At 42.6% G+C, this 15453-nt stretch overlaps 1 protein-coding gene across 1 annotated transcript in view; it reads right to left on the reverse strand.

Moving 5' to 3' along the window:
- proser1 (proline and serine rich 1) overlaps window positions 1-15453 on the reverse strand; it is a 42831-nt gene that overhangs the window by 17142 nt on the left and 10236 nt on the right. The window contains 4 exon segments of the mRNA XM_046318204.1: window positions 8508-8600; window positions 10029-10107; window positions 10581-10670; window positions 15048-15109. Of these exon segments, the coding sequence (XP_046174160.1) occupies window positions 8508-8600; window positions 10029-10107; window positions 10581-10670; window positions 15048-15109 (324 nt within the window).

The raw sequence follows: 15453 nt of genomic DNA on the forward strand, positions 1-15453 counted from the left end.
CCTTCAGCCAGCAAGCCTGAACACTAGCAACCGTAGCCTAGCAACACCCCCTTCAGCCAGCAAGCCAGAACGCTAGCAACCATAGCCTAGCAACCCCCCTTCAGCCAGCAAGCCAGAACGCTAGCAACCGTAGCCTAGCAACACCCTCTTCAGCCAGCAAGCCAGAACCACAGGGGACAGTGACGCGAGACCCTAGTCAGAAGTAATTCACTATATAGGGAATAGGGAGACATTTGGGACCTCTATTTTTTATAGGGCCCTATAAAATACACCTTGTGGAGAACGAGGACTGAATCACAGAATCCAGACCCCAAAAAATGAATTGAGACTCGGCCTTGTCTCAGGATGGTAAGTTGGTGGTTGAAGATATCCCTCTAGTGGTGTGGGGGCTGTGCTTTGGCAAAGTGGGTGGGGTTATATCCTTCCTGTTTGGCCCTGTCCGGGGGTATCATCGGATGGGGCCACAGTGTCTCCTGACCCTTCGTGTCTCAGCCTCCAGTGTTTATGTTGCAGTAGTTTATGTGTCGGGGGGCTAGGGTCAGTTTGTTATATCTGGAGTACTTCTCCTGTCTTATCCGGTGTCCTGTGTGAATTTAAGTATGCTCTCTCTAATTCTCTCTTTCTTTCTCTCTCTCGGAGGAGGACCTGAGCCGAGGACCATGCCTCAGGACTACCTGACATGATGACTCCTTGATGTCCCCAGTCCACCTGGCCGTGCTGCTGCTCCAGTTTCAACTGTTCTGCCTGCGGCTATGGAATCCTGACCTGTTCACCGGACGTGCAACCTGTCCCAGACCTGCTGTTTTCAACTCTCTAGAGACAGCAGGAGCGGTAGAGATATTCTGAATGATCGGCTATGAAAATTCAACTGACATTTACTCCTGAGGTGCTGACTTGCTGCACCCTCTACAACTACTGTGATTATTATTATTTGACCCTGCTGGTCATTTATGAACATTTGAACATCTTGGCCAGGTTCTGTTATAATCTCCACCCGGCACAGCCAGAAGAGGACTGGCCACCCCACATAGCCTGGTTCCTCTCTAGGTTTCTTCCTAGGTTCTGGCCTTTCTAGGGAGTTTTCCCTAGCCACCGTGCTTCTACACCTGCCTTGCTTGCTGTTTGGGGTTTTAGGCTGGGTTTCTGTACAGCACTTTGAGATATCAGCTGATGTAAGAAGGGCTATATAAATACATTTTATTTGATTAAAATGCTTTGAACTAAGGGAATCAACTAGACCTATTGAACTAAGCAGGAAACCAACTAGACAGACCTATTGAACTAAGCAGGGAATCAACTAGACCTATTGAACTAAGCAGGAAATCAACTAGACCTATTGAACTAAGCAGGGAATCAACTAGACCTATTGAACTAAGCAGGAAATCAACTAGACCTATTGAACTAAGCAGGAAATCAACTAGACCTATTGAACTAAGCAGGAAATCAACTAGACCTATTGAACTAAGCAGGGAGTCAACTAGACCTATTGAACTAAGCAGGAAGTCAACTAGACCTATTGAACTAAGCAGGAAATCAACTAGACCTATTGAACTAAGCAGGGAGTCAACTAGACCTATTGAACTAAGCAGGAAATCAACTAGACCTATTGTATACTAGACCTATTGAACTAAGCAGGAAATCAACTAGACCTATTGTATACTAGATGTATTGAACTATCAAATGGAATCAGTCAAAAAAATGTAAATGATTTTAAAGGGCCCTACCTTTATTAAAGGGCCCTACCTTTATTAAAGGGCGCTACCTTTATTAAAGAGGCCCTACCTTTATTAAAGGGCCCTACCTTTATTAAAGGGCCCTACCTTTATTAAGGGGCCCTACCTTTAAAGGGCCCTACCTTTTTAAAGGGCTACCCCTTTATTAAAGGGCCCTACCTTTATTAAAGGGCCCTACCTTTATTAAAGGGCCCTACCTTTATTAAAGGGCCCTACCTTTATTAAAGGGCCCTACCTTTAAAGGGCCCTACCTTTATTAAAGGGCCCTACCTTTATTAAAGGGCCCTACCTTTATTAAAGGGCCCTACCTTTATTAAAGAGGCCCTACCTTTATTAAAGGGCCCTACCTTTATTAAAGGGCCCTACCTTTATTAAAGGGCCCTTTTTAAAGGGCCCTACCTTTATTAAAGGGCCCTACCTTTATTAAAGGGCCCTACCTTTATTAAAGGGCCCTACCTTTAAAGGGCCCTACCTTTATTAAAGGGCCCTACCTTTAAAGGGCCCTACCTTTAAAGGGCCCTACCTTTATTAAAGGGCCCTACCTTTACCTTTTAAAGGGCCCTACCTTTATTAAAGGGCCCTACCTTTAAAGGGCCCTACCTTTATTAAAGGGCCCTACCTTTATTAAAGGGCCCTACCTTTATTAAAGGGCCCTACCTTTATTAAAGGGCCCTACCTTTATTAAAGGGCCCTACCTTTATTAAAGGGCCCTACCTTTAAAGGGCCCTACCTTTAAAGGGCCCTACCTTTAAAGGGCCCTACCTTTAACGGGCCCTACCTTTAAAGGGCCCTACCTTACTGAGATGAATCAGAGGTGTTGTGATCTAGGAACCAGTCAACAGTAAGCCAAGCATACCTCTCAAATGGACCCATGATACCATAGGGCTCTGGTCTAAAGTAGTGCACTATATAGGGAATAGGGCTCTATAGGGCTCTGGTCTAAAGTAGTGCACTATATAGGGAATAGGGCTCTGGACTAAAGTAGTGCACTATATAGGGAATAGGGCTCTGGACTAAAGTAGTGCACTATATAGGGAATAGGGCTCTATAGGGCTCTGGTCTAAAGTAGTACCACTATATAGGGAATAGGGCTCTGGTCTATAGTAGTGTACTATATAGGGAATAGGGCTCTGGTCTATAGTAGTGTACTATATAGGGAACAGGGTACCATAGGGCTCTGGTCTAAAGTAGTGCACTATATAGGGAATAGGGTACCATAGGGCTCTGGACTAAAGTAGTGCACTATATAGGGAATAGGGTTCTATAGGGCTCTGGTCTAAAGTAGTGCACTATATAGGGAATAGGGTTCTATAGGGCTCTGGTCTAAAGTAGTGCACTATATAGGGAATAGGGTACCATAGGGCTCTGGACTAAAGTAGTGCACTATATAGGGAATAGGGTACCATAGGGCTCTGGACTAAAGTAGTGCACTATATAGGGAATAGGGTTCTATAGGGCTCTGGTCTAAAGTAGTGCACTATATAGGGAATAGGGTACCATAGGGCTCTGGACTAAAGTAGTGCACTATATAGGGAATAGGGTTCTATAGGGCTCTGGTCTAAAGTAGTGCACTATATAGGGAATAGGGTTCTATAGGGCTCTGGTCTAAAGTAGTGCACTATATAGGGAATAGGGTACCATAGGGCTCTGGACTAAAGTAGTGCACTATATAGGGAATAGGGTTCTATAGGGCTCTGGTCTAAAGTAGTGCACTATATAGGGAATAGGGTTCTATAGGGCTCTGGTCTAAAGTAGTGCACTATATAGGGAATAGGGTTCTATAGGTCTCTGGTCTAAAGTAGTGCACTATATAGGGAATAGGGTACCATAGGGCTCTGGTCTAAAGTAGTGCACTATATAGGGAATAGGGTTCTATAGGGCTCTGGTCTAAAGTAGGGCACTATATAGGGAATAGGGTTCTATAGGGCTCTGGTCTAAAGTAGTGCACTATATAGGGAATAGGGTTCTATAGGTCTCTGGTCTAAAGTAGTGCACTATATAGGGAATAGGGTACCATAGGGCTCTGGTCTAAAGTAGGGCACTATATAGGGAATAGGGTTCTATAGGGCTCTGGTCTAAAGTAGTGCACTATATAGGGAATAGGGTTCTATAGGTCTCTGGTCTAAAGTAGTGCACTATATAGGGAATAGGGTTCTATAGGGCTCTGGTCTAAAGTAGGGCACTATATAGGGAATAGGGTTCTATAGGGCTCTGGTCTAAAGTAGTGCACTATATAGGGAATAGGGTTCTATAGGTCTCTGGTCTAAAGTAGTGCACTATATAGGGAATAGGGTACCATAGGGCTCTGGTCTAAAGTAGTGCACTATATAGGGAATAGGGTTCTATAGGGCTCTGGTCTAAAGTAGGGCACTATATAGGGAATAGGGTTCTATAGGGCTCTGGTCTAAAGTAGTGCACTATATAGGGAATAGGGTTCTATAGGTCTCTGGTCTAAAGTAGTGCACTATATAGGGAATAGGGTTCTATAGGGCTCTGGTCTAAAGTAGTGCACTATATAGGGAATAGGGTTCTATAGGGCTCTGGTCTAAAGTAGGGCACTATATAGGGAATAGGGTTCTATAGGGCTCTGGTCTAAAGTAGTGCACTATATAGGGAATAGGGCTCTGGTCTAAAGTAGGGCACTATATAGGGAATAGGGTTCTATAGGGCTCTGGTCTAAAGTAGTGTACTATATAGGGAATAGGGTTCTATAGGGCTCTGGTCTAAAGTAGGGCACTATATAGGGAATAGGGTTCCATAGGGCTCTGGTCTAAAGTAGGGCACTATATAGGGAATAGGGTTCTATAGGGCTCTGGTCTAAAGTAGGGCACTATATAGGGAATAGGGTTCTATAGGGCTCTGGTCTAAAGTAGGGCACTATATAGGGAATAGGGTTCTATAGGGCTCTGGTCTAAAGTAGGGGACTATATAGGGAATAGGGTGCCATAGGTCTCTGGTCTAAAGTAGTGCACTATATAGGGAATAGGGTTCCATAGGGCTCTGGTCTAAAGTAGTGACCTATATAGGGAATAGGGTTCTATAGGGCTCTGGTCTAAAGTAGGGCACTATATAGGGAATAGGGTTCTATAGGGCTCTGGTCTAAAGTAGGGCACTATATAGGGAATAGGGTGCCATAGGTCTCTGGTCTAAAGTAGTGCACTATATAGGGAATAGGGTTCTATAGGGCTCTGGTCTAAAGTAGTGCACTATATAGGGAATAGGGTTCTATAGGGCTCTGGTCTAAAGTAGTGCACTATATAGGGAATAGGGTTCTATAGGTCTCTGGTCTAAAGTAGTACACTATATAGGGAATAGGGTTCTATAGGGCTCTGGTCTAAAGTAGTGCACTATATAGGGAATAGGGTTCTATAGGGCTCTGGTCTAAAGTAGGGCACTATATAGGGAATAGGGTTCTATAGGGCTCTGGTCTAAAGTAGTGCACTATATAGGGAATAGGGCTCTGGTCTAAAGTAGGGCACTATATAGGGAATAGGGTTCTATAGGGCTCTGGTCTAAAGTAGTGTACTATATAGGGAATAGGGTTCTATAGGGCTCTGGTCTAAAGTAGGGCACTATATAGGGAATAGGGTTCCATAGGGCTCTGGTCTAAAGTAGGGCACTATATAGGGAATAGGGTTCTATAGGGCTCTGGTCTAAAGTAGGGCACTATATAGGGAATAGGGTGCCATAGGTCTCTGGTCTAAAGTAGTGCACTATATAGGGAATAGGGTTCCATAGGGCTCTGGTCTAAAGTAGTGCACTATATAGGGAATAGGGTTCTATAGGGCTCTGGTCTAAAGTAGGGCACTATATAGGGAATAGGGTTCTATAGGGCTCTGGTCTAAAGTAGGGCACTATATAGGGAATAGGGTGCCATAGGTCTCTGGTCTAAAGTAGTGCACTATATAGGGAATAGGGTTCTATAGGGCTCTGGTCTAAAGTAGTGCACTATATAGGGAATAGGGTTCTATAGGGCTCTGGTCTAAAGTAGTGCACTATATAGGGAATAGGGTTCTATAGGGCTCTGGTCTAAAGTAGTGCACTATATATAGGGGATAGGGTGCCATAGGGCTCTGGTCTAAAGTAGTGCACTATATAGGGAATAGGGTTCTATAGGGCTCTGGTCTAAAGTAGTGCACTATATATAGGGGATAGGGTGCCATAGGGCTCTGGTCTAAAGTAGTGCACTATATAGGGAATAGGGTTCCATAGGGCTCTGGTCTAAAGTAGTGCACTATATAGGGAATAGGGTTCTATAGGGCTCTGGTCTAAAGTAGTGCACTATATAGGGAATAGGGTTCTATAGGGCTCTGGTCTAAAGTAGTGCACTATATATAGGGGATAGGGTGCCATAGGGCTCTGGTCTAAAGTAGTGCACTATATAGGGAATAGGGTTCTATAGGGCTCTGGTCTAAAGTAGTGCACTATATATAGGGGATAGGGTGCCATAGGGCTCTGGTCTAAAGTAGTGCACTATATAGGGAATAGGGTTCCATAGGGCTCTGGTCTAAAGTAGTGCACTATATAGGGAATAGGGTTCCATAGGGCTCTGGTCTAAAGTAGTGCACTATATAGGGAATAGGGTTCCATAGGGCTCTGGTCTAAAGTAGTGCACTATATAGGGCTCTGGTCTAAAGTAGTGCACTATATAGGGAATAGGGTGCCATAGGGCTCTGGTCTAAAGTAGTGCACTATATAGGGAATAGGGTTCCATAGGGCTCTGGTCTAAAGTAGTGCACTATATAGGGAATAGGGCTCTGGTCTAAAGTAGTGCACTATAATAGGGAATAGGGTTCCATAGGGCTCTGGTCTAAAGTAGTGCACTATATAGGGAATAGGGTTCCATTTGGGACGGATACTGATGAGTAATGTGTAAACTAGTTTGTTATGATTATTTACTTGAAACAGGAAACAGAGAGGTGAGGTCTCAGACACTGTGTCAGCTGGTTAACCAATAACCTTCTATTAGAACAGGAAACAGGAAACAGAGAGGTGAGGTCTCAGACACTGTGTCAGCTGGTTAACCAATAACCTTCTATTAGAACAGGAAACAGGAAACAGAGAGGTGAGGTCTCAGACACTGTGTCAGCTGGTTAACCAATAACCTTCTATTAGAACAGGAAACAGAGAGGTGAGGTCTAAGACACTGTGTCAGCTGGTTAACCAATAACCTTCTATTAGAACAGGAAACAGGAAACTTCTATTAGAACAGGAAACAGGAAACAGAGAGGTGAGGTCTAAGACACTGTGTCAGCTGGTTAACCAATAACCTTCTATTAGAACAGGAAACAGGAAACAGAGAGGTGAGGTCTAAGACACTGTGTCAGCTGGTTAACCAATAACCTTCTATTAGAACAGGAAACAGGAAACAGAGAGGTGAGGTCTAAGACACTGTGTCAGCTGGTTAACCAATAACCTTCTATTAGAACAGGAAACAGGAAACAGAGAGGTGAGGTCTAAGACACTGTGTCAGCTGGTTAACCAATAACCTTCTATTAGAACAGGAAACAGGAAACAGAGAGGTGAGGTCTAAGACACTGTGTCAGCTGGTTAACCAATAACCTTCTATTAGAACAGGAAACAGGAAACAGAGAGGTGAGGTCTCAGACACTGTGTCAGCTGGTTAACCAATAACCTTCTATTAGAACAGGAAACAGGAAACAGAGAGGTGAGGTCTAAGACACTGTGTCAGCTGGTTAACCAATAACCTTCTATTAGAACAGGAAACAGGAAACAGAGAGGTGAGGTCTAAGACACTGTGTCAGCTGGTTAACCAATAACCTTCTATTAGAACAGGAAACAGGAAACAGGAAACACTGAGTCAGCTGGTTAACCAATAAGGTCTAGAACAGACACTGTGTCAGCTGGTTAACCAATAACCTTCTATTAGAACAGGAAACAGGAAACAGGAAACAGAGAGGTGAGGTCTCAGACACTGTGTCAGCTGGTTAACCAATAACCTTCTATTAGAACAGGAAACAGGAAACAGAGAGGTGAGGTCTAAGACACTGTGTCAGCTGGTTAACCAATAACCTTCTATTAGAACAGGAAACAGGAAACAGAGAGGTGAGGTCTAAGACACTGTGTCAGCTGGTTAACCAATAACCTTCTATTAGAACAGGAAACAGGAAACAGAGAGGTGAGGTCTCAGACACTGTGTCAGCTGGTTAACCAATAACCTTCTATTAGAACAGGAAACAGGAAACAGAGAGGTGAGGTCTCAGACACTGTGTCAGAAACAGGAAACTGGACACTGTGTCAGCTGGTTAACCAATAACCTTCTATTAGAACAGGAAACAGGAAACAGAGAGGTGAGGTCTAAGACACTGTGTCAGCTGGTTAACCAATAACCTTCTATTAGAACAGGAAACAGGAAACAGAGAGGTGAGGTCTAAGACACTGTGTCAGCTGGTTAACCAATAACCTTCTATTAGAACAGGAAACAGGAAACAGAGAGGTGAGGTCTAAGACACTGTGTCAGCTGGTTAACCAATAACCTTCTATTAGAACAGGAAACAGGAAACAGAGAGGTGAGGTCTAAGACACTGTGTCAGCTGGTTATTTCTCACTCTACCTAGCACAGTTTAGTGGCGGTGAAGCTGGTAGCCATAGAGATGATTGGGATATAGACAGACAGATCCAAGGATAGCTAGCTTCCTCTGAGAAGGGCAGGTAAGCCAGGAGGTTAGGCAGCAAGCTAAGAGAGATGCTCATTCTCACAGACAGACAAGACTTTCTCTCTGTCTCACACACCCCCAAGTCCCCTGGTCGTACCTGTGGGCTTGGTGCTGGCGCTGTAGGGTGGGGGGAGAACGCTGGCCGTTATGACCCCGCCCACTGATACCAGCCCTGCGTTGTTGTACCTACCTGAGACGCATGGTAACACATTAACACTGCTACACACAGACACACACCCTACTGAACCGTGCCAAGTCTGCAGTCTGAACTCAGAGCATAGTGAGAGGAACAGAATTAAAAACACTACCACTCTCTCTTCCCTGATCTCTCTTGTTATCGGTCACAGAAGAGGCACTGAGGTGAGGAGGTCTACGTTTAAAAGGGCAAGAACAGACCAATAGGAACGTTGTCAGCGAGTGGTCGTCCAATCACCTCTCACCACATTTTCTGTTGTTTTTATTGTTGGTCAACACCCAGCAGAAGTGATCTACTGCACACGGTCAATGTAGGTGGTCTGTGTTTAGTATTCAGGTGGTCTGTGTTTAGTATTCAGGTGGTCTGTGTTTAGTATTCAGCTGGTCTGTGTTTAGTATTAAGGTGGTCTGTGTTTAGTATTCAGCTGGTCTGTGTTTAGTATTAAGGTGGTCTGTGTTATGGTCTGTGTTTAGTATTAAGGTGGTCTGTGTTTAGTATTAAGGTGGTCTGTGTTTAGTATTAAGGTGGTCTGTGTTTAGTATTAAGGTGGTCTGTGTTTAGTATTAAGGTGGTCTGTGTTTAGTTTTAAGGTGGTCTGTGTTTAGTATTCAGGTGGTCTGTGTTTAGTATTAAGGTGGTCTGTGTTATGGTCTGTGTTTAGTATCAAGGTGGTCTGTGTTTAGTATTAAGGTGGTCTGTGTTATGGTCTGTGTTTAGCATTAAGGTGGTCTGTGTTTAGTATTAAGGTGGTCTGTGTTATGGTCTGTGTTTAGTATTAAGGTGGTCTGTGTTATGGTAGGTGTTTAGTATTCAGGTGGTCTGTGTTATGGTCTGTGTTTAGTATTAAGGTGGTCTGTGTTTAGTATTAAGGTGGTCTGTGTTATGGTAGGTGTTTAGTATTCAGGTGGTCTGTGTTTAGTATTCAGGTGGTCTGTGTTATGGTAGGTGTTTATTTAGTATTCAGGTGGTCTGCGTTATGGTAGGTGTTTAGTATTAAGGTGGTCTGTGTTTAGTATTAAGGTGGTCTGTGTTTAGTATTAAGGTGGTCTGTGTTTAGTATTCAGGTGGTCTGTGTTATGGTAGGTGTTTAGTATTAAGGTGGTCTGTGTTTAGTATTAAGGTGGTCTGTGTTATGGTAGGTGTTTAGTATTCAGGTGGTCTGTGTTTAGTATTAAGGTGGTCTGTGTTATGGTAGGTGTTTAGTATTCAGGTGGTCTGTGTTTAGTATTAAGGTGGTCTGTGTTATGGTAGGTGTTTAGTATTCAGGTGGTCTGTGTTTAGTATTCAGGTGGTCTGTGTTATGGTAGGTGTTTAGTATTAAGGTGGTCTGTGTTTAGTATTAAGGTGGTCTGTGTTATGGTAGGTGTTTAGTATTCAGGTGGTCTGTGTTATGGTCTGTGTTTAGTATTCAGGTGGTCTTACTCGGTGCGATGGTGGCGTGAGGTCTGCAGGGGGGAATGGGGTAGGGTACCGGCCGCTGAGGGTTGTAGGACGACGGAGACTGGAGGAGAGAAGAAGAAAAACAAACATAATGATACTAAATTATTCACTGACCAATCGAAATAATGAATCTGACTCACTGACCAATCAAAATAATGAATCTGACTCACTGACCAATCAAAATAATGAATCTGACTCAATGACCAATCAAAATAATGAATCTGACTCACTGACCAATCAAAATAATGAATCTGACTTCCTGAAGCAGAAAACTAAGTCTCACAGTGGTTCGATTCAACTTTTGTCCTTTTTAAAATATTTTTTATGTTTTTTTGACAAACATTTTGTAAATAGATCTTGTGAAAGGTGATCATTCATGTGTCTTCCCAAATGGTACCATATTCCCTAGATAGTGAGCCCGGGCCAAAAGTAGTGCAAGGGAATTAGGGTGCCATTTTGGACTCGTTTCAGACTTGTTTTGAAATAAAGAGCTCCACCTAGTGGTTGAGAATGAAAGTACAGCCTGATCCTTACTGGTTTGAATGGTCCAATGATGCGGGCTGCGATGCCTTTCCCCTCGGTGTTGGCAGGGGTCTCCTCTCCCTCCTTCTTTGCAGGAGTTCCCTGACAGGAGAAATAGAAAACAAAATGGTTGTTGTGTCATGTCAATGACGATACCGTACTGACATTTATAAAATGTTCAAATTAGACCATACATACATTTACATTTAAGTCATTTAGCAGATGCTCTTATCCAGAGCGACTTACAAATTGGTGCATTCACCTTATGACATCCAGTGGAACAGCCACTTTACAATAGTGCATCTAGATCTTTTAAGGGGGGGGGGGGGTGAGAGGATTACTTTATCCTATCCTAGTTGATTGACTTTTCAACGAACTTTTCAACGGATGCCAGTCCTCACATTTCTCAGAAAATAAAATAGATCTGAAAAGTACCATAAAAAACAATGTCCTCGAGCATCATGTAGGGATCCACAACTTCCTCTTTTATCATGGAAACCGAACGGTGCCTCAGACTCAGCTACGGCAAACTAACCAATGACGTCGTCCCACTTTTGAAACCAATGGGGTCTTGACGAGGTCAATTTGAATTAGGATATTGAATTTGAATTTAACATTTGTGAATGTTTAATTGAACTTGTATTTCCTGATTTGAAACTGAATTGAATTAATATATAAATTCAGTTTAAAAATACAATTTCAATTGAATCTGATATTCAAATTCAATATTTATATTGTCAATATGTTAAATATTGCATTCATTGTCTGTGTATCAAGTTTACAAACTATAGAGGAGAACACATAGAATCAAACGGTCTCTGTGGTAACCAGAAGCTTCTGGCAGTTTCTGAAGCCAAAACGTGGCATGTTGAATGTATTTTCTCCCCGTGAAAGCCAAGTCTCCCTGGAGCATGGACGTGCCTTCTGTACCCCTCGATGAAGATTACAGGCTGAAGGGAGTGTCACAAAACACACAATTTGACCCCCATTAGAAAATAGCTGAATAGTAATATAATAATATATAATATATATATATGGTCCTGTGTAGCTCAGTTGGTAGAGCATGGCGCTTGTAATGCCAGGGTAGTGGGTTCGATCCCCGGGACCACCCATACGTAGAATGTATGCACACATGACTGTAAGTCGCTTTGGATAAAAGCGTCTGCTAAATGGCATATATTATTATTATTAGCTGAATAGCCCTGTCAAAGGATAGGCAATCCACTCCTTATTTAATCTTGCTCTTGTGACTGACTGGGTTCGAACCAGGTCTCCTGCATGGTACAAGACTGTGTTAGCCCACTTACAGTGGGGAAATGCAAATTAATTACTTAAAAATCATACAATGTGATTTTTTGGATTTTTGTTTTAGATTCCGTCTCTCACAGTTGAAGTGAACCTATGATAGAAATTACAGACCTCTACATGCTTTGTAAGTAGGAAAACCTGCAAAATCAGCAGCGTATCAAATGCTTGTTCTCCCCACTGTATCTAAAGCCTATAGGTATAAGTTCAGGAAGCTCAGGTAAAAGACGATACGCTGCTTGCTTAACGAGTAAACCCCTGATTCAGCTCATACCGAGACTTGAAATCAGGACCTCTGACTCGGCAAACACACGTGACCGCCCTCCTGAAGCAATCCAACCCATCGTGCTATTAAAAAAAAGGCCTTCTTTAATTACGCAAGTGGTAACACTTCAGGCTGAGGAGTATCACAGATGTTTGTCTGTTACACCAAGTCTTTAAGACCCAGCAAGGATACTCATCACAGATGTTTGTCTGTTATGCCAAGTCTTTAAGACCCACAGATGTTTGTCTGTTAGGCCAAGTCTTTAAGACCCAGCAAGGATACTCATCACAGATGTTTGTCTGTTATGACCAAGTCTTTAAGACCCAGCAAGGATACTCATCACAGATGTTTGTCTTTTACACCAAGTCTTTAAGACCCAGCAAGGATACTCATCACAGATGTTTGTCTGTTACACCAAGTCTTTAAGACCCAGCAAGGATACACATCACAGATGTTTGTCTGTTACACCAAGTCTTTAAGACCCAGCAAGGATACTCATCACAGATGTTCGTCTGTTAGGCCAAGTCTTTAAGACCCAGCAAGGTTACTCATCAAAAGAGCGTGGTTTGACTGAGACCTGAAGACATGTTATATGTGTTGGTTTCAAGTCTCCAGCAAGGGTAATCATTAGATTAACATGTGTCTAACTGGGTTAAGACTAATAGAAATTAAAAATTAAAGAATTCAAATACAATTCCTGTTGGTACTGAAATCGCTCCATACACTAGGTGTTGAACTAAGGATACTATAGTATTTCTTTTTTACAAGCTGGTCTACTGACAGATGTGTGGCGGTGGCCCCATTCATTTTCAATGAAGCCTAGGTTCCAGCTGGGGGGGATCTGCAGCGCTCGTGGAAGCCGCTCAGCTGAAGCGTAGAAAATAGGATTCTGTAAAATTGGGCTACTTTGAAAAAATGATGTTGTGGGTGAAAATGTACTGGTCGCGGATTGCAGGGTTTTTTTTCTTCTATTTCCATGTCGCACTGCTGCAACATGGCCTTTCTCTTAAAAAAACATCTAGTCGAAAGTTTGGACACACCTAGTCATTCCAGGGCTTTTCTTCATGTTGACCATTATCTAGTCATTCCAGGGCTTTTCTTCATGTTGACCATTATCTAGTCATTCCAGGGCTTTTCTTCATGTTGACCATTATCTAGTCATTCCAGGGCTTTTCTTCATGTTGACCATTATCTAGTCATTCCAGGGCTTTTCTTCATGTTGACCATTATCTAGTCATTCCAGGGCTTTTCTTCATGTTGACCATTATCTAGTCATTCCAGGGCTTTTCTTCATGTTGACCATTATCTAGTCATTCCAGGGCTTTTCTTCATGTTGACCATTATCTAGTCATTCCAGGGCTTTCCAGGGCTTTTCTTCATGTTGACCATTATCTAGTCATTCCAGGGCTTTTCTTCATGTTGACCATTATCTATCATTCCAGTCATTCCAGGGCTTTTCTTCATGTTGACCATTATCTAGTCATTCTTCAGGGCATTTTTCTTCATGTTGACCATTATCTAGTCATTCCAGGGCTTTTCTTCATGTTGACCATTATCTAGTCATTCCAGGGCTTTTCTTCATGTTGACCATTATCTAGTCATTCCAGGGCTTTTCTTCATGTTGACCATTATCTAGTCATTCCAGGGCTTTTCTTCATGTTGACCATTATCTTTTCTTCATGTTGACCATTATCTAGTCATTCCAGGGCTTTTCTTCATGTTGACCATTATCTAGTCATTCCAGGGCTTTTCTTCATGTTGACCATTATCTAGTCATTCCAGGGCTTTTCTTCATGTTGACCATTATCTAGTCATTCCAGGGCTTTTCTTCATGTTGACCATTATCTAGTCATTCCAGGGCTTTTCTTCATGTTGACCATTATCTAGTCATTCCAGGGCTTTTCTTCAGGGCTTTTCTTCATGTCATTCCAGGGCTTTTCTTCATGTTGACCATTATCTAGTCATTCCAGGGCTTTTCTTCATGTTGACCATTATCTAGTCATTCCAGGGCTTTTCTACATTGTAGAATAATAGTGAAGACATCAACATTAAACATCTCAATAACACATATGGAATCATGTAGTAACCAAAAAAAGGGTTAAATTATTTAATTAGATTATTCAATGAACAAACTAACCAAGTAGCTGATGTGATCCGTCAACTGATTAGATTTAGTCATTAGCACATTCAAGGATGTCCCATCCTTCCGATATAGAGTAGGGTTTAGGCCTATTCACTCGTAACGAAATCACGGAAGCAATCAGAACTAGTTCAATAAGAAATGCTTGCCTTGATGACAGCTTTGCACTCTTGGCATTCTCTCAACCAGCTTCACCTGGAATGCTTTTCCAACAGTCTTGAAGGAGTTCACACATATGCTGACGTACTGCCAAGTTCTCTAAAACAACGGAGGCGGCTTATGGTAGAGAATTGAACATTAAATTATCTGGCAACAGCTCTGGTGGACATTCCTGCAGTCAGCATGGCAACTGCACGCTCCCTCAAAACTTGAGACATCTGTTGCATTGTGTTGTGTGACACTATAGCACATTTTAGAGTGGCCTTTTTTTGTGTGTGTCCCCAGCACAAGGTGCACCTGTGTAATGATCATGCTGTTTAATCAGCTTGGCAAAGGAGAAACGCTCACAAACAGGGATGTAAATAACTTTAAGAGAAAATTTAAGAGAAAAAAAAAGTATTTTGTGTGTATGGAACATTTCTGGGATCCTTTATTTCAGCCCATGAAACCAACACTTTGCATGTTTCACACACACACACACACACACACACACACACACACACACACACACACACACACACACACACACACACACACACACACACACACACACACACACACACACACACACACACACACACACACACACACGTTAGGTTATATTACTTACAGGGAAGGTGCCCGTGGTCTGGCTGGGCTTGCCTTTAGGGTAAGGGTTCCCTGGGATCATCCCTGCCAGACCTAACACACCTAGAATACAGTACGCCATGACCACAAGAATGACATAACACACCTAGATCATACGGCTACTGGAGCCTAACACACCTAGAATACAGTACCCCATGACATGACATAACACACCTAGAATACAGTACGCCATGACATAACACACCTAGAATACTAGAATACATGACATTACACACCTAGAATACAGTACGCCATGACAACACACCTAGAATACATGACATAACACACCTATGACATAACACACCTAGAATACGCCATGACATGACATAACACACCTAGAATACATGACATTACACACCTAGAATACATGACATAACACACCTAGAATA

The sequence above is a fragment of the Oncorhynchus gorbuscha genome, linkage group LG20 (genome assembly GCF_021184085.1).
Source record: "Oncorhynchus gorbuscha isolate QuinsamMale2020 ecotype Even-year linkage group LG20, OgorEven_v1.0, whole genome shotgun sequence".
Lineage (NCBI taxonomy): Eukaryota > Metazoa > Chordata > Actinopteri > Salmoniformes > Salmonidae > Oncorhynchus > Oncorhynchus gorbuscha.